Source organism: Trichosurus vulpecula, chromosome 3 (genome assembly GCF_011100635.1).
Source record: "Trichosurus vulpecula isolate mTriVul1 chromosome 3, mTriVul1.pri, whole genome shotgun sequence".
In the NCBI taxonomy this organism is placed as follows: Eukaryota; Metazoa; Chordata; class Mammalia; order Diprotodontia; family Phalangeridae; genus Trichosurus; species Trichosurus vulpecula.
This window is the reverse complement of record NC_050575.1, coordinates 224,600,210-224,620,056: the sequence shown is the minus strand read 5'-3', so window position 1 is coordinate 224,620,056 and position 19,847 is coordinate 224,600,210. Positions and strand designations below refer to the sequence as shown.

At 36.3% G+C, this 19,847-nt stretch overlaps 1 protein-coding gene across 1 annotated transcript in view; it reads left to right on the top strand.

Annotated features, from left to right (window-relative positions):
- Positions 1-19,847, top strand: part of EIF2AK2 (eukaryotic translation initiation factor 2 alpha kinase 2) — an 83,188-nt gene that overhangs the window by 42,190 nt on the left and 21,151 nt on the right. Inside the window, exons 9-11 of the mRNA XM_036750680.1 lie at positions 7,319-7,409; positions 8,233-8,267; positions 15,054-15,122. Of these exons, the coding sequence (XP_036606575.1) occupies positions 7,319-7,409; positions 8,233-8,267; positions 15,054-15,122 (195 nt within the window). The remainder of the gene's footprint in view (positions 1-7,318; positions 7,410-8,232; positions 8,268-15,053; positions 15,123-19,847) is intronic.

Here is a 19,847-nt window from a genome sequence, read left to right as displayed (position 1 = left end):
CATTTGATCAATATTATATGGCATCCACATATAGTGCCAGGAGAAAAGTTTTTTCCTTCTCCCTTGCCTTTTCAGTTTAAAGATGGGAGATGAAACATAATTTATTGGGAACAGCAAGCATGTCAATTTGGCAGGATTGTGGATTGTATGAAGGAGAGTAACATATAGTAAGCTTCGAGAGAAAGGTTGGAGCCTGAAAGTCAAACAGGAATTTGTTTTTCATCCCTTTTGAAATAATGAGGCTCAAAACAATGAAGAATTGAACTAGGGTGTTGGCAGGATGGGTAGGTGAAAGGTGATTGATATGATAGATTTTTGTTGAAGTTAATTGCATATGTGGAATGAGGAATAGGGAAGAGAGAAGGATGCATCTTAAGGTAGGTTGTCAGCCTGGGTCACTGAGAGGATGCTGGTATTATCAGTAGAAATAGGGAAGTTTGGAGGAGGAGAAACTCTAAATAAGGTGATGAATTCAGTTTTAGACATGGAGTTTGTGATGCCATCAGGACATGTCCAGCAGGCAGTTGGAATTGTAATACTGATGTTCAAAATGGGAAGTTAGGGTTAGATATTCAAGTAGAATGTAAATTTTTTGAGATGAGAGATTGCTTTTCTCTTGTGTTACCCATCACTTGGCACTTGTACTCAGTATGTGCTTAATAAATGCTTATTGGATTTCTCAATGAATTCAGTACCTAGCTTACAATATCCCTCTACCTTATTTCTTGCTTTTCTGTACTTCCTTATCTATATACGAAGACTCTTCATACATGTTGATAACCCCTCAAATACCCTAACCACCCAGTTCTTCCTTCTACTCAATTCTCATTACATATTTCTTCATTCCTCCTCAGCTACATTCAGGCATGGTCATACCCTTGCCAACATCCATAAGGCTTCTATTTCCATGATCACAAACTCTGAAATTCCTTTACCTCATCACATCTAATTTTTTTTACAATAAGTCTTCCCTGAAATCAGGGGTTGTGGTTTTTCTTTCTCTGTATCCCTAACATTTAGCACAGTGCTTTGCAAGCATTAATAAGTGATTGTTGACTATCTCCTATCATTCCATTTCCCTGTATCCCTTACTCCTCCTAACTATTGTTTGTTGTTACCATAAACTCTAATCCTTTCAGTCCTTAGTATTTTCCAAGGTAATTATTTTTGTTTCATTGTCCTCACTTCCCATTCTTGTCACCTTTGTGAATCAGTTCAGCTTTGTACTAGACTGCCTTTGAATCCTTTGCTCCTTTGTCCTGTTGTCACTCATGCCTTGGCAAAACCCAAACCTATATATAGGTTCTATAACCCACTTCCTCAACTCTTACTGAGGTGCTCCTGATCAGAGCTGGAGGAAATCACACAGCAATGCCGACTGGTTCCTCTACAAATTTATATTATGTAATCTCAATTCACCCCTCTCTAATTGCTTCTCTAGCCTATTCATGACATCAGCTCTTCCAGGCCTTCTCTCTTCAAGCCTACAACAATACCTTTTCCTCTTACCCTCTCACTTAAGACCCTTACTTCATATTTGATAAAGAAAATTGAGGCCATTCACTACTACTATGGCTTGATTCTCTTCATTTCACAAACTTTTTGACATTATCTTCTATTGTCTCCTCCTTAACTCCAATCTCTGATGAAAAGGTGACTTTCTTGCCAAGGCCAACTTGTCTACATGACCTTTGTTCCCATTCCTTCCAGGGGACTGCCCTTACCGCTTTCTCTAATACCATCATTCTCTCTAATACTACCACTGTCTCTGCTCTTTAGTTCCCTCTTATCTATTGGTTTCTTCCCTGCTGCCTACAATCATGTCCAAGGCTCCCTTCCTTAAAAAAATATCACTAGATCTTTTTATTGTTGTTCAGTCATGTCAGATTCTTCGTGACCCCTTTAGGGGGTTTTCTTGGCATAGATGTTGGAGTTGTTTGCCTTCCTTCTTCAGTTCATTTTATAGATGAGGAAACAGTGCAAATAGGGTTAAGTGGTTTGTCCAGGGTCACATAGCTAGTAAGTGTCTGAGATGTCTAAGATATCTATCATCACTAGATCTTCCCATGCCTATTACCCATCATCCTATATCACTTTTCCCTTTCTCACACTTCTTGGAAAAAAACTCTCTTACACACATTGTCTCACTGCCTTTCTTCTCATTCTCTTCTTAATGTTCTATAATCTAGCTTCTGATCTCATTGAATGAAATTGCTGTCCAGTTACCAGTTATTTCTTTTTTTATTTTTTTGGGGGGGCAGGGCAATTGGGGTTAAGTGACTTGCCCAAGGTCACATGGCTAGTAAGTGTGTCAAGTGTCTGAGGTCGGATTTAAACTCAGATTCTCCTGACTCCAGGGCCGGTGCTCTACTTACTGCACCACCTAGCTGCCCCTACCAGTGATTTCTTAATTGTGAAATATAAGGGTCTTTTTTCAGTCCCTATCCTTCTTGATCACTTCATGGCATTTTGTACTGTTACCCTTTCCTCCTAGATATGCTCTCCTTTCTGGGTTTTTGTGAAACTACTTTTTCTTGGGTCTTCTTCTACCTGTCCAACCGCCTCTCCTTAGTTCCTTTGCTCGATCATTAATGACAATACAGCCCTTGATTGTCATTGGACAATGGATTCTGTCTTGGATTTTCTTCTCTTTTTTTCTCTGCACTCTCCCATTTTGGTTCCTCTAGCTGTTGATACCTTCCCTTCCAAGATTTCCTTGTATTTTCTTTATATATGCTGTATACCTCTATATGTATTTGTTATATCCCTCTTTGAAGTAAACTCTGTCACTCTCTGTCTCTCTGTCACCCTCTGTCTCTCTCTCTCATACATAAACACACACACCTTCCTTTTCTGGAAAATGCGAAACAACATATTTCCTCTTGTACTAAGAAAGCTCTACGTGTGTTTTTTAATTATTTATTTTAAATATTCTTTTCTTTTTAAATTTTGAGAGAGAGAGAATGAATTATACTTCAGTTTGTCCTTAGAGTTCATTAGTTTTCTCTCTGGAGGTGGAAAGCATTTTTTCATCATGAGTCCTCTGGAATTGTCTTGGATCATTATATTAATCAAAGTAGCCAAGTCTTTCACAGTTGATCATCATGACAACATTGCTTTTACTGTGCAAAATCATCTCCCAGTTCTTCTCAGTTCATTTTGCATCAGTTCATATAGGTCTTGTCATGTTTTTCTGAAATCACCCTCCTGGTCATTTCTTATAGCACAGTAGTACTCCATCACAATCCTATGCCACAGCTTGTTCAGCTATTCTCCAATTGAGGAGCATCCCCTCGATTTCCAATTCTTTGCCACCACAAAAGAGCTGTATGGGGAAAGAGATGATTTAAATATTTTTGTACATATAGGTCTTTTTTCCTTTTTCTTTGATCTCTTTGGGATATAGACCTACAAGTAGTATTGCTGGATCAAAGAATATGCACTATTATAACCCTTTGGGCATAATTCCAGATTGTTCTCCAGAATAGTTGGACCAGTTCACTAATCCACCAACAGTTCATTAATGTACCTGTTTTCCCTCATTCCCTTCAGCATTTGACATGTCTGATAGGTGTGAGGTGGTACCTCAGAGTTGTTTTGATTTATATGTCTCTAGTCAATAGTGATTTAGAGTATTTTTTCATATGACTATAGATAACTTTGAATTCTTCTGAAAACTGTCTGTTCATATCCTTTGATCATTTATCAATTGGGGAATGGCTCTTATTTTTATAAATTTGACTCAGTTCCCTATGTATTTGAGAAATAAGGCCTTTATCAGAGAAATTTCCTATAATTTTTTTTGATACTACTATGATACTTAGTTCTTCTCGGCAATATAGTGATCCAAGACAATTCCAAAATGCTCATGATGAAAAATGCTATACACATCCAGAGAGAATTATGGAGTCTGAATACAGATCAAAGCATACTATTGTCACTTTTTTGGGGTGGTTTTTCCCTCTTGTTCTGTTTCTTCTTTCACATCATGACTAATGTGAAAATATGTTTAACATGACTGCACAGGTATGACCTCTATCAGATTGCTTGCCATCTTGGGGAGAGGGTTAGGAGGGGGGAGAAAAATTTGGAACTCAAAAACTTACAAAATGAATGTTGAAAACTATCTTTACATATAATTGGAAAATAAAACACTATTTACAAAAAAATTTTTTTGACATTACTTCATTGTCTATGGTACCTTTTTATCAAAATATAGTTTCCTTGAGTATTTCTTTTAATTAGGTCTGTTTTTGCTTTTGTATTGTCTGAGATTATGATTGCTACCTCTGCCTTTTTTTACTTCAGCTGAGGCATATTAGATTCTGTTCCAGTTCTTTATTTTAGCTCTGTGTGTATCTTTCTGTTTCAAGTGTATTTCTAAGAGGTAAACAACATTGTTGGATTCTGGTTTCTAATCCATTCTTCTTTCTGCTTCCATTTTACAGATAATTTCATCCCACTCACATTCACAGTTATGCTTACTAACTGGGTATTTCCCTTCTTCCTGTTTTCTTCTGTTTATTCTTTCTTTTTATACTGTCCCTTGCTTTTAACTATTGTCTCCCTTAATCTGCCCCCTTTTCTCTTATTCCCTTCTTCTCACTTTCTTCTATTGGGTAAGATAGATTTCCATACCCAGTCAAGTATGTATATATATTTTCCCTCTTTGAACCAATTTCAATGAGATTGAAGTTCAACCATTGCCTACCACCCCTTTTTCCCCCTCCACTGTAAAAGTTCTTCCTTGAGTACCTTTTTAAGTGAGAAAATTATCCACATTCTACCTCTCCCTTCCCCCTTCTCCAGTGCATCCCTCCATCTCACCCCTTAGTTTTATTTTTGAGATATCATCCCATCGTTGCCAAATCACACCCATGCCCTCTCGTCTACTCCTTTTAACTGTCCTAATAATGATGAAGTTCTTAGGAGCCACATGAATCATCTTCCTTTGTAGAACTATAAACAATTTAACATTGAGTCCTTTATGATTTCTTTTTCATGTTTACCTTTTTATGCTTCTCTTGAGTGTTGTGTTTGTCAAATTTTCTATTCAGCTCTAGTCTTTCATTAGGAATGCTTAGAAGTCCTCTATTTCATTAAATCTACATTTTTTTCCCTTGAAGGATTATACTCAATTTTTCTGAGTAAGTTATTCTTGCATGTAATCCTAGCTCCTTTGCCCTCTGGAATATCACTTTCCATGCCCTCCAATGCTTTAATGTAGAAGCTGATAAATCTTGTGTTTTCCTGTCTATGGTTCCACAATATTTGAAGTGTTTCTTTCTGGCTGCTTATGTTATTTTCTCCTTGGCTATAATATTCCTGGGAATTTTCATTTGGGGATCTCTTTCATGGTAATTTATGGATTCTTTCAATTTCTATTTTACCCTCTGGTTCTAGGGTATTAGAGAGCAGCTTTCCTTGATAATTTCTTGAAATAAGAGACTTGGCTTTTTCTTTGATCATGGCTTTTAGGTAATCCGGTAATTCTCAAATTATTTCTCTTCAGTCTATTTTCCATGTCAGCTGTTTTTCCTATGAGATATTTCACATATTCTTGTATTTTTATATTCTTTTGATTATGTTTGATTGTTTCTTAATGTCTTGTGGAGTCATTAGATTCCATTTGCTCAGTTCTAATTTTTAAGGAATTATTTTCTTCAGTGAGCTTTTGTACCTCTTTTTCCGTTTGATCTATTATGCTTTATGAAGAGCTCTTTTCTTCAGTGGATTTTTGTGCCTCTTTTACCATTAGGCCAATTATGTCTTTTAAGGTGTTATTTTCTTCAGTATTTTTTGTGCCTCTTTTACCAAGCTGTTAATTCTCTTTTTTTATAATTTTCTTACATCACTCTTATTTTTTTCCATTTTTTTCCTCTACCACTCACCTCTTTTTTTTAATTAAATTTATCTCTTTCTTGAACTCTTTCAGGAATTCTTGTTGGGCTTGTGTTCAATTAATAGTTTTTCTTTGAGGCTTTTGTTGTAGTTATTTTCCTGTTATTGTTTTCTGAGTATGTGTCTTCGTCTTCCCTTCTAAGAGCAGTTGAACATATTTTGAAATTGAATTATTTGTATAAGTCAGACTACATGTCAAATTAAAGATAACATTAGGTGAAGTCCAGAAGCTACCATAGTAGCTTTTTATGGTCAAGTTCTTTTTGTTGTTGTGTGCTCATTTCCCCAGCCTATTTCTTCACTTTGAACTTTATGTTAAAGTTGGACTTTGCTCACCTGGGGGCAGGGAAGCACTGTCCCAAGCTTCAGGCTTTTTCATGTTGCTATTTTCAGAGCTAGTTCTGGGGGTCTGCAAGTTTTCAGTGCTTCCAAGGTGGTGTGATCCAGGGAGAAGTGTAATCACTGGTCTCCTGGTCTGTGCTCTGTTTTTTGTTTTTTGTTTTTTTTTTTTGTTTTTTTGTAAATAGTATTTTGTTTTTTCCAATTACATGTAAAGAGAGTTTTCAACATTCACTTTTATAAGATTTTGAGTTCCAATTTTTTTCTCCCTATTTCCCTTCCCTACCCTCTCCCAATGATGGCAAGCAATCTGATATAGGTCATACATGTGCAATCATGTTAAACATTTCCTTTAGTCATGTTGTGAAAGAAGAAACAGAACAAAAAGGAAAACCCATGAAAAAAAGTAACAATAGTATGCTTCTATCTGCATTCAGACTCCATAGTTCTTTCTGTGGATGTGGATAGCATTTTTCGTCATGAGTCTTGGAATTATCTTGAATCATCGTATTGCTGAGAAGAACTAAGACTATCATACTTGGTCATGTGCTCTGGTCTTTACCCAGGAAGGGCTCCTGCTCGCCTGTAGCTGCCAGTCTAGCCTGTACCTCCTCTTTAAAATATTTGCTAGTAATACTTTATTGTATAACCAGTTTTCAGTAATATTGATTAAGAGAAGTCAAACATTTTGAAATTGAATTATTCCTATAAATCGAACTACATACCAAATTAAAGATAATATTAGGCAAAGTCCAAAATCCAGGCTAGACTTATTGAAAGATTGATTTTACAGCCTTGAAAGTAGCCAAAGTTTATGCCAATGTTATATTCAGAGACAAACTACCTGAAAAAGGATATTTTTAAAAATTGTAATAGCCAATTTGGAGCTCAAATCTTATAAAAGTGAATGTGGAAAACTAAAAATAAATAAATAAAATTAAAAAAACAAACTGTAATAGCCATTGCGGACAGGATGTGAGATATTTAAAGAGGGTCCAAGAGGAATGAAAAACTGATTCATGTTTAAAGGAATAATTAGATGTGTAAAATCAATTGTTATTGCTTTTTTGTTTGGCAGAAATGGTGTGGTGTCTGAAAGAGGATTCTCAGAAGATTCTTCAGAAAGGAATAGTAATGGTAGTTTACAAAATATTTCTTCATATTCTCTGGTATGGTATTAATCGCTGTACTTTCTTATTAATTTTGTCCAAGTTTTTATTCACAAAGAATTCTTTATTAGACAAACATAGTTTTTATATGATGAAATATTTAGCTTATTTATAATTATATTGCTAATAATCCATAATGGCAAATATGGCCCTCTTTTGGTCCTTTCACTATTTCTACTTCACTCACATCCCGTGTCACTCAAAGAACAGATTCCTCCACAAATCTCTCATACTCTTACATCTTTCTACATGGAGCTTCCTCTTCCCTTGTAATTCACCAGTATTCCTCTTAACAAACTATCAGAAACACTACCTTTGAGGAATTCAATACTACTGTTTCCCCTTCGCTTTGTGATTGGGACTAGAATAATGGAGTAGCAAAGAGAACAAGGAAGCAGAATTTAGTTCATTTCATTTCAGTTCAATTTCATCTCAACACGCATTTCTTAAGTGACTACTGTGTGTTAGATAGTGAGTCAGATGCAAAAAGTTTAGAAAACAAAATATGTCCATTTATGGAGTAGTAGGAGCTTTGATATAAACACTGGTAACTATAATACTATGTAATATCATGGTAAATGATATTTATGTGAAGTACAAGATGAAAGGTCATTACCAGTAAGGGGATTAGCGAGGATTTCATGTAGGAGGCAGAATTGGAGTTGGGGTTTATAGGATGAAAAGTGAAGAAGGTCATGAATAATGTAGATAAGGAAATATGGCTAAAAAATATCTGGACACACTGTGGGAAGGTTCCATCCAGAGCATGCTGATAATTGAATTCATTCAATTTCATGAAAATTTTCATTTTCTTTTATTATAGAAATCTACTGGAAGTAGTCAACAGAAGTGTAAAAGGTATTGATTTTGGTTTATCTTACTTTGATTTCACATACGCAGTTATATAATTAATTAATTTTTTTTGAGGACTTAATATATACAGAGCCCTCTACATACTGGTGTGGCCCCTGTGTAAGGTAGAGAGTCTCTGAATTCAGAGAAGATGATCTTTCTGCTACCTTATGCTAGGCTATCTTTACTGGTTTCTTTTTTTGTCATTCTTCTGAATATTAATACCTATTTTTTCCATATAAATCTATCGCCTTTGAAAGTCCAAGCTCAAGGACCAGTCCTGAAGTATGTATCAGTCCAGAAGTGCAGCTCAGTGGTCCTTACTTTCACAACAATTAGTAATCTGTGAAGCTGAATCAGTCTTAAAACAAAGGCAGTGGGGCTATGAGGAGCCATAGCTGACAAGTGAATTCACACTTTTTCCCAAGGAATTCATATTTTGTCCAGGACACAAGTGAGAAGAAACTCAACCTCACTTTGCATCTGCCTACTAACCCATCTGTATAGAATGTCTCTTGTAAGCAACTTATTGTTGGATTCTGGTTTCTAATTCATTCTACTATACAATTATTTTTTATGGCTTAGCTCCTGAAGTTTCTGCTGCTATAACAGTTTGATATCTGGAATTGCTAGGTTGTTTTCCTTAATTTTTTTTCATTGACTCCCTTGATATTCTTAACATTTTGTTCTCCCAGATGAATTTTTTTAATGACATTTTCTAGCTATATAAAATAATTTTTGGTAGTTTCATTGATATGACCATGAATTAGTAAATTAATTTAGTAGAATTGTCTTTTGTAATTTTGGCTTAGCCTACCCATGAGCAATTAATATTTTTTTCAGTTGTTCAGATCTGTTTTTATTTGTGTGAAAAGTATTTATAATTGTGTCCATATGATTCTTGGGTTTCTCTTGGCAGGTACAGTCCCAAGTATTTTATATTGTCTACAATTATTTTAAATGGAGTTATCCTTTCTATCTCTTGGTGCTGGACTTTTTTGGTAATATGTAGAAATGCTGATGATTTATAAGGGTTTATTTTACTTCTATCCTGTTACTTTGCTAAAGTTAATTATTTCACCTAGTTTTTTCATTGATTCTCTGGGAGTCTCCAAGTATACCATATCATCTGCAAAGAATGATAGTTTTGTTTCCTCATTGCCTATTCCAATTCCTTCCTTTTTTTCTTCTCTTATTGCTATAGCTGGCATTTCTAGTACAATATTGAATGATATTGGTGATAATGGGCATCCTTGCTTCACCCCTGATCTTATTGGGAAGGTGTCTAGCTTATCTACATTACAGATAAAGCTTGCAGATGGTTTTAGATAAATACAGCTTATCATTTTGAGGAAAGCTCTATTTCTTCTTATGCTTTTCAATGTTTTTAGTAGGAAGGAGTGTTGTATTTTGTCAAAAGCTTTTTCTTCATCTATTGAAATAATCACATGATTTCTATTGTTATTGATATGGTCAGTTATGCTGATGGTTTTCCTAATATTGAATTACCCTTTATTCCTGGTATAAATCCACCTGGTCATGGTGTCTGTAATATATTGCTATAATTTCCTTGCTAGTATTTTATTTAAAATTTTTGTGTCAGTATTCATTGGGGAAATTGGTCTATAGTTTTCTTTCTGTTTTCACTCTTCTTGGTTTAGATATCAGCACCATATCTGTGTCATAAAAGGAATTTGGAAGGATTCCTTCTTTGCCTATTTTTCCAAATAGTTTGTATAGTATTAGAATTAATTGTTCTTTAAATATTTGGTAGAATATACTTGTTAATCCATCTGGTCCTGGGAATTTTTTAGGGAGCTCATTGAAGGCTTGTATAATTTCTTTTCCTATGATAGGGTTATTTAAGTATTCTATTTCCTCTTCTGTTAATCTGGGCAATTTGTTCATAAATATTCATCCACTTCACTTAGATTATCAGATTTATTATGATGTAATTGGGCAAAGAAGCTGCTAATAATTACTTTAATTTCATCTTCATTGGTGGTAAATTCAACTTTTCCATTTGATACTGGTAATTTTCTTCTTTTTTTTTAAAATCAAATTGGCTAATGGTTTACATATTTTATTGTTTTTTTTCATAAAACCAGCCCATTCAGTGGTTTTCTTACTCTCAATTTTATTTATGTCTCTTTTGATTTTCCAGATTTCCAGTTTGGTGTTTAATTGGCAGTTTTTTATTTGCTTTTATTTTTGTTAGATGTATGCCCAATTCATTGATCTGTTCTTTCTCTTTTTCATTGATGTAAGCATTTAGAGGTAGAAATTTTCCTCTAAGTACTGCTTTGGCTGCATCCCATAAATTTTGGCATGTTGTCTCATGGTCATCATTCTTTTTAAAGAAATTATTGATTGTTTCCATGATTTGTTCATTGACCCACTCATTCTTCAGGATTAGATTATTTATTTCCCGATTAATTTTAAATCTGTCTTTCTGCAGCCCTTTATTGAATGTAATTTATATTGCATCTATGATATGAAAAGGATACATTTAATATTTCTGCTTTTCTACATTTGGCTGTGTGGTTTTTATGCCCTAATACATAGTCAATTTTTGTGTAGGTTCCATATACCCTTGAGGAAAAGATGTATCTTTTCCATTTCCATTCAGTTTTCTCCAGAAAAAATTCTATTCATCTCCTTAACTTCTTTCTTCTTTATTTTTTTTTGGTTAGATTTATGTAGTTATGAGAGAGGAAAATTGAAGCTTCCCCCTAGTGTAGTTTTACTGTCCCTTTCCTCATGTAAGTCATTTAAATTCTCCTTCAAAAATTTAGATGCTATACTATTTGGTGCATATATGTTTATTATTGATATTACTTCATTGTCTTTTGACAAAATGTAATTTCCTTGCTTATTTCTTTTAATTAGAGCTATTTTTGCTTTTGCTTTGTCTGAGATCATGATTGTTACCTCCACTTTTTTTTTTTTACACTTCAGCTAAAGCATAATAGACTCTGTCCCATCACCTTACTTTTACTCTATATATGTCTTTCTGCTTCAGGTATGTTTCTTGTAAACATCATATTGTAAGATTCTGCTTTTTAATACATTCTACAGTCTGCTTCCGTTTTGTGGGTAAGTTCATCCCATTCACATTCACAGTTATGATTACTAACTACATTTCCCTCTATCCTATTTTTCTCTTTCTCCTTTTTCTTCTTCTTCTCCCTCTCCCTCTCCTTCCTTTCATTCTTTCCCTCCTGACCTCTGCCTCTTCCAAACTGCCTTCCCTTCTATCAGTCCCTGTGCCTGTTTTCTCTCAACCCCCCTTCTCTGCAGGATAAGATAGATTTCTATACCCAACTGAGTGTTTATGTTGTTTCCTTTTTCAGCCAATTCTGTTGAGAATTAAGTTCAAGCGTTGCTGGCCACCCCCTCCCCAATTTCTCTCTCCACTGTAATAGCTCTTCTTTGAGTACCTCTTTTATGTGAGAAAATTATCCCCATTCTACTCCTTTCCCCCTTTTCCCAGTGCATATCTCTTTCTTACCCCTTAATTTAATTTTTTTGGATATCATCCCATTGTAGTCAACTCACACCCGTGCTCTCTGTCTATTTATACTTCTTTTAACTGCCCTAGTAATGATGGCTCTTAGGAATTACAAGTATCATCTCCCTGGTAGGAATATAAACAGTCTGCCCTTATTGAATACCTTTTGGTTTCTCTTTCCCATTTACCTTTTTATGCTTCTCTTGAGTCTCGTGTTTGAATGTCAGATTTTCGATTCAGCTCTGGTCTTTTCATCAGGAATGCATCCTCTATTTCACTAAGTCTTCATTTTTCCCCTTGAAGGATTATACTGTGTTTCACTGGGTAGATGATTCTTAGTTTTATAGCTCCTTTACCCTCTGGAATCACATTCCATGTCCTTCAGTTCTTTAATGTAGAAGCTGCTAAATCTTGTATTTTCCTGACTGTGGCTCCATGGTATTTGAATTGTTTCCTTCTGATTGCTTGCAATATTTTCTTCTTGACTTGGGAGCTCTGGAACTTGGCTATAATATTCCTGGAAATTTTCATTTTGAGATCTCTTTCAGGTGGCGATCAAAAGATTCTTTCAATTTCTATTTTACCCTCTGGTTCTAGGATATTGAGGGAGGCAGTTTTCCTTGATGATTTCTTGAAATATGGTGTTTAGGCTCTTACTCTGATCATGGCTTTCAGATAATCCAACAATTCTTAAATTATCTCTCCACAATGTATTTTCCAGGTCAGTTGTTTTTCCTATGAGAGAGTTCACATTTTCTTTCCTTTTTTTCATTTTTTGATGTTGTTTGATTATTTCTTGGTGGCTCATGAAGTCATTAGCTTCCACTTGCCCAATTATTCTACTTTTTAAGGAATTGTTTTCTTCAGTGAATTTTTGTACATCTTTTCTCATTTTTTTGTGCTTCTTTTACCAAGCTGTTGATTCTTTTTTCATGATTCTCTTGTATCACTCTCATTTCTTTTCTCCATTTTTCCTCTACTCTTATATGATTTTTTAAATTTAAAAAAAAATTTTGTATTTATTTTTAGTTTACAACATTCAGTTCCGCAAGCTTTTGAGTTCCAAATTTTCTCCCCCTCCCTTTCCTCCCCCCTCCGCTTCCCAGGACAGCATGCAATCTGATATAGGCTTCACATATACATTTACATTAAACATATTTTCACATTAGTCATGTTGCAAAGAAGAACTATAACCAATGGAATGAACCATGAGAAAGAAGAAACAAAACAAAAATGAGAGCAAATAGTTTGCTTCAGTCTGCATTCAAATGCTGTAATTCTTTGGATATGGAAAGCGTTTTCCATCATGAGCCTTTTAGAGTTGTCTTAGAACCTTGCATTGCTCAGAAGAACCAAGTCTATACAATCCTTTTTGACCCTTTCCAGGAATTTTTTGGGGGGCCTGACACCAATTCACATTTTTCTTTGAGGCTATGCATGTAGCTGTTGACATTGTTGTCCCCTTCTGATTTTCTGTTTTGATTTTCCCTGTTGCCATAGTAACCTGCTATGCACAGGTTCTTTTTTTGTTGTTTGCTCATCTTCTAACTTTGTGTTAAAGTTGGGCTCTGTTCCTATGTTGGAGGGCTCACTGTCTCAAACTTCAAGGTTTTTTTATACAGCTGTTTTCAGAGGGAATTCTAGGGACCTGTATGTTTTCAATTCTTCCATAGTGGTATGATCTAAGGAGAGGTGTTGTCATTGCTCTCCTTGTCTGTGAGTGACCACAAGCACTCTTTTCTACCTGGGAACTGTGACCGGGGTCCCTACTCCCCTGAGGCTGGGAGCTCTATTGTGCTAGTGCTTTTCCTCATCCTGAGGCTGCGACCAGGGCCCATGACCTGGATCCCCATATGGGCAATGCAACAGAGTCTTGTACCCATTGCCAGCAAAGTTTCCTCTGTACTCTCTTTCTGATTAGTTGTCTGTGAGCTGAGAGCTTCTAACTTGCTGCTGCCTTTTCAGTTGCTCCCCAGGTCTGTGCTGGACTACGCTTCACCCTCATCTCAGTGAGACAGACTTCTTGTTGACCTCCTTAATTGTCTTAGGCTAGAAAATTGTTTCACCCTGTCCTTTTGTTGGTTCTGCCATTCTAGAATTTATTTTGAGGTGTTATTTTAAAGTTGTTTGGAGGGGAATTTGGGAGAGCTCGTGTGAGTGAATCCCTGCCTTTTCTCTGCCATTGTGACTCCACCCCCACCCCCATACCCTAAGAAAGGGATGTTTCTAAGAAATAATGTAGAGAAAAAATTAGGAAGGACTTAAAATTTAGATTGGATGGGAACAATACTGATGTCTCCAGCATGGGGATTTGGAACAAAAAAATATATATTTAAAGTACTGATAATCATAGAAATTCAGAGCTGGATCATCTTAGAGATGATCTAGTCCAGAAGTATGAAATATATGTCCCACTCCTGAATGATGCTGGAACCAGATTAAAACGTATTTGGGAAATATTTAACAATAAAAATACAATAAAACATAGCTAATTTTAATTTATGGTCTTCTAAGTCGGTATGTGGCCCAAAGGGATCCTTTTATTTGGTTTAGTGACCCCCATTTCTATTTGAGTTTGATACCACTGATATAGTCCAGTCCTATAGTATTACAAATGAAGCAACTGGAGTCCAAAGAACTGAATTATCTTGCCCAAGGCCATATAGCTAGTTGCCATTTTGGGAATAGAATTTGGTTATTTTTTCTCCCTGTCTGTTGTTCTTTTGACTATGTCATTTCCACTGCCTTAGCAATCCAATATAAGGAAATTGAGATAAGGAAGTTGAAAAGTTCTTTGGTGGGGAAAGCACATTTTGTTGTAGGTGGTAGCTCGGATATGTGAGGCAGCATGGTATGGTAGACTACATCAGAGAACCTGTGTTCAAATCCTGACTCTGCTGATTGTTAACTTCTTGTGTTGGTGGTATAACTGAGTGTGTAAAAGGTTTATGAAATTTAGAGATACATTTTTTTCCACTTTATAAGGATATAGTGGAAAGAGCCCTGGACTGGATTTAGGAGATCTAGTTCCAAGCCCTAGCTCTAACCCTTACTCATTGTGTGCCTTAGGGAAAATTTTTTCAAACTTCTGTGAGCCTCAGTTTACTGATCCATAAAATGAGGATAGTAATTTGTACACTACATAAGAATACAAAATTACAAAACTCCTCCCAAGATGTTGTGAGATAAACATTATGTAAACTGTAGCATGCTATATAACTGGACTGTTATTATCTAATTGAATTAGAATTCATTCACATTTTCACTTTCTGAATTTTCAGACCTTTGGCAGCTACTTTTGATAGACCACCTTACAATAATGAGAAAAAAGAATGCAGTAACAATGAAAGGTAAGTGGGGAAATGAGATGTGTTTGGTTAAATGAAATAATATTGGTAAAGGTCTTAGTATAGTGCTTGGCACATAGTAAGGGCTCTATGATCGCTTATTCCTACCTCCCTTCCTCTAAAGGAAGATGATACACAGAGAAAGGATACAAGAAAACATGTATATTATAGTTTACTAGCATCTGCTGAGGCTCCATCTTCATCTGGTTCAGACAAGTAAAGCCACACATATAAGTGTTCCCAAGAAATAGCCTCTATTAAGACATAGCACAATGTCTGCAGCTGTAGGGAGTATACATTTTGTTTGAGGTAGACTGAAGAACTTAGAGCCTCCTATAAATACTCAAGTCTAGGATAAGTGGACCTTTGACACCTTTGAATACACCAGTCATGAGTGGGTCTGATTAAGTTAAACACAGGGTTTAGAAAAATTCCCTTGGTATCAGAGTCTGGATTCACATATATCATCAGTCACTCCAGCTGTCTGTCTTCATGTCTTTATTCCCTCCTTTCTCTGGGGAGAATACCCCAGCAAAGCCAACCTATATCAGTGCCTTACATTCCTGCCAAGGCTAATCCCTCTATTTAGGCCTTTGATCCATTCCTTTCGGTCTTCTTTGGAAGCTTGGTCCTTTGAAAGTTCATATTTTGTGGTTTACCATAGTCTCTATCTACTGGTTCCTTCTCCATTACTTTCAAATATGCCCAGGTTCCCTTAATATTTTTCAGTGAACAAAAATCTATTTTTTTCTTTCTCCTATCTCTCCTCCCATTGGAAAGAAAAGGAAGTTTTTAGCAAATATATGGTCAAGCAAAATCAGTTCCCAGATTGGTCATGTACAAAATATGTATACTTCTTAATCAGAATCTTGAGTCTATCACTTTTCTGTCAGGAGGTAGTTAGCGTATCATATTCTGGGTCCTCTAGAATCATGGAATTGCAGTTGGCCATTTCATTGCTTATGGTTTTTAAATTTTTCAAAGTTGTTAGTTTTTATAGTGTTATCACTGGTTCTGCTCATTTCACTCTACATCATTTCACACAAGTCTTCTTAGGTTTTTCTAAACCTGACCTTTCATAATTTATTACAGCATTATATATTCCAATATATTCATATACAACAATTTATTCAGGCATCCTCTAATTCTTAGGTGCCCTTAGTTTCCAGTTTTTTGCCAACACACACAAAAAAAGAGCTACTATGAATATTTTTATACAGATGGGTCCTTTTCCTCTTTCTTTGATCTCTTTGGCCTACTATAATGGGTCAAAGGCTAGTATTGTTGGGTCACTACTATCCAGCTAGTATTGCTAGGTCGAAGTGTAAGCACAGTTTAGTAACTTTTGGGGCATGGTTCCAAGTTATTTTCTAGAAAGGCTAGACCAACTTCACAACTCCACCAAAAATGCAGCTGTTTTCCAGCAGCTCCTCCAGTTTGCCATTTGTTAGCTCCCAGCTCCTAGCCAACATCTTTACTTCTAGAAAAACAACTTAGTGTTTTGATAGATGGATAGATGGATAAAAATCTAGCTTTATATCTTCACTTGAGATGTTTCCCCCTTCAGTTACTTCCTCCTATGTGTATTTCCCTACAAGTACAACCCTGTCTAGAAGATTGTTAGTGATTACCAGTGTTTCTAAGACAAAGTAAACAGGTAAATCAAGCAAAGGTAAATAAATTTTCCCTATTCCATGCCTAGAGCAAAAGGCTTGAGGATTCCATAAAAGGATTCATGGCAGTGAAGGAGACAGAAGATTAATGCCTTAGGGTTGGGGGAGGGAGGCAGCTTCAGCAGCAGCTCTTCTGTCCTAACTTATCTGCTTTGGTGCCCACTTGGCCTAAGCTGCTTTGCCCCTTGGGTCCTAGCCCACTTCTCTGTGGCACTTCCCTCTACTGAGCAGTTTCTCTTTCTCTAAGCTCCATGTGGCTTCCTACAGCTTCTTTTTATCCAGGTCCATGATTCTCTTGCTCATCCAGTCAGGAACTGGGCTCCCTATTGATTCCATCTCCTGGACTCAGTAGACTGACATCTAGAGTTCCATGTGTGTAGTAAGTGCTTAACAGATGCTTTACTTATTTTTACAGATCCAAAGGTCACCCTGAAGTGACTTATTATTCTTTGTCTTATTGCATTACTTTCTTTTTGATTCAGTCAAGCGACTAATTTGTATGTTGTCCTCTGGGTTGGCTGCACTTTACCATTAGTTTAACAATTAGTTTTTTTGTCTTATCATTAAGTTAGTGAAAGACCAACTCCATTAACAGAGTAAATCAAAATTCATTGAGAGTTTCTCTACTTTGTTCAGAGCATCTAGCTATGATAAAAGCCTGTAACATTTTAGAGAAAGCATCCAGATTGCTGTCTTATTTCTCTGTACTTTAGAGTTAGATAGAACCTGCAGTGTCCCCTTATTGCCTGTGGGGAAGGCAAAATATAAATACTTTAGCCTGGCATTTAAGATGCTGTGCTATTTGGTTACAGCCCAGTAACAGTTCCAGTCTTATTTCACACGCAACATATTCTAACCAAATTAGAGTACTGGCTATATCCCAGTCCTGTCCTCCTCTCTGCCATCTCTGTACATTCACATAGGCCCTTCTCCCATGCCTAGAATACACACTTTTCTTGTCTCTGCCTGTCAAAATTCTTCCCTTCTTCAATGCCACGTCCTCTTAGCTTTTCTCTAATCTCACTAGCTACAAGTTTTCTCTCAGTCTTCAAATTTTTCTAGTGCATTTTAGATCAGTCTTTTTCATAGGTTGCATACCTTGTATTTTACTTACTAAACAAGTATACCATAGGGGTTTCAAATTCAATATGTCCAAAATAGAACTCATTGTTTTCCTCTAATTCCACCCCTCTCCCATCCTTCCCTATTACTTATTGTTGAAAATATCATTATTCCCCCAGTCATCCAGTTTTGTGTTCTTGATTTCACGCTCAACTCCTCACCCAACTCATACCAACAACTCACCCAACATGTCCACTCACTTGCCAGATGTTGTAATTTTTTTCCTCCATAGCATCATACATCCCTTTCTTGCCACTCCCATAGACACCACTTTAGTTCAGGCTCTCATCATGTCTAGATGGCTGCCAAAGTGATTTATCTAAAGGGTAATCATTTTGCTTTCTCTACTCAAGGAACTCCAATGGCTCCCTATCACCTCTCGGATCAAATATAAACTCCCTTGTTTGGCACTTAAAATTATTAAAAACTTGGTTCTTTCCCATCTTTCCAATCTTCTTATTCATTATTCCCCTCTTTATACTCCGTGGTCCAGCCATACTTGCCTTTTCCTAACAATACTTTCCTAATAATGCCCCATCTCCTTTCTCCATGCCTTGGCACTGGCTGTCCCCTTGCTTTATAATGCTTTCCCCCCTTACCTTCATCTTTTAACATCCTTGAATAGTTTTAAGACTAAGTTCGAGCAACCTTCTTTAGCAGGCTTTTTGTAGCCCCACCAGTTGCTTGTGCCTTCCTCTCTAAGGCTACCATCCTTCTATTCTGTACAAGTCTTGTATGTACCTATTTATGTACGTGTTATCTCCCCATGTAAACTTCTTCAGAGCAAGTGCTATTTTTGTTTTTTCTTTGTATCCCCAGTATCTAGTACAGAGTTCGCTGGCACATAGGTTAATAAATGCCTATTGATTAATTAAGTTCATCTACCTCTATAGAATGTAAGCTTCTTGAAGACAGAGACTGCCATTTTTCATTTCTAACCCCAAGGTCCTGACTAGTCCTCTTGTCTTCGTTCTATAAACTGCTCAGTTAATAACCTTATTAGTTCTTATTGTTTTATCATCTCTTTGCACATGACTCTCAGATCTAGATATCTAGCCCCAGTCTCTCTCCTGATCTCTAGTCCCACACCAGCAGCTCTCTATTGGACAACCTAGATAACCCATAGGAATTACAAACCTAATATGTCCAAAACAGAACTTGGTATCTTTCTCTACAACCCACTTCCCTTTATTATTTTTGTCAAGGGAACAAAAATCCTTCCAATCTCTTATGTTTACGACCCCAGTGTTATTCTCAACCCCTCACTCTTCTGCAACCCCACATATCTGATCAAGTGCCAGATCTCATCATTTCTGCTTACCCCTCACTAGACACATGGCCACCACCTTAGTTCTGGCCATTACTTTTTTCCTGGACCACTGCAATAATTTTGTTTCCCTTCCTGAAATCTATCCCCTCTCCAAATCCATCTTCTATATAACTACCAAGATTATTTTTCTAAAGTGCAGTCACCCTCTGACTTGCCTAGGGTCACATGGCTAGTAAGTGTTTGAGGTTGGTTTTGAATCCACGTCTTCCTGACTCTAGGCCCAGCCCACTATCCACTTGGCCATCTTATCTGCCTCTTTAATTTATTGATTTGTATCTCTGTACAGTACCTTAAACATAGGTGTGCTTGATTGAGTTACATTGATTTCTAGTGAATTAAATCCTATTCTAATAACAAGAATAGAGAGTTCACCTATCCCAATAATAGTAATAAGTGTCATTTATAGCATTCCTTAAAATTTGCAAAGCACTTTATATATGTTATCTCCTGCATTGACCCCTATATTTTACTGTTGTGTTGTTTCTTTTTAATTAATTGGCTTTATTTGATTGTTTTTAATGTATAAAAGTCTGTCTCCCCCTGTATTTGAGGTCAAGGCCTAAGCTGAGGAGGCCTGGTCCCACTTTGTTAGTCCCATTTGGC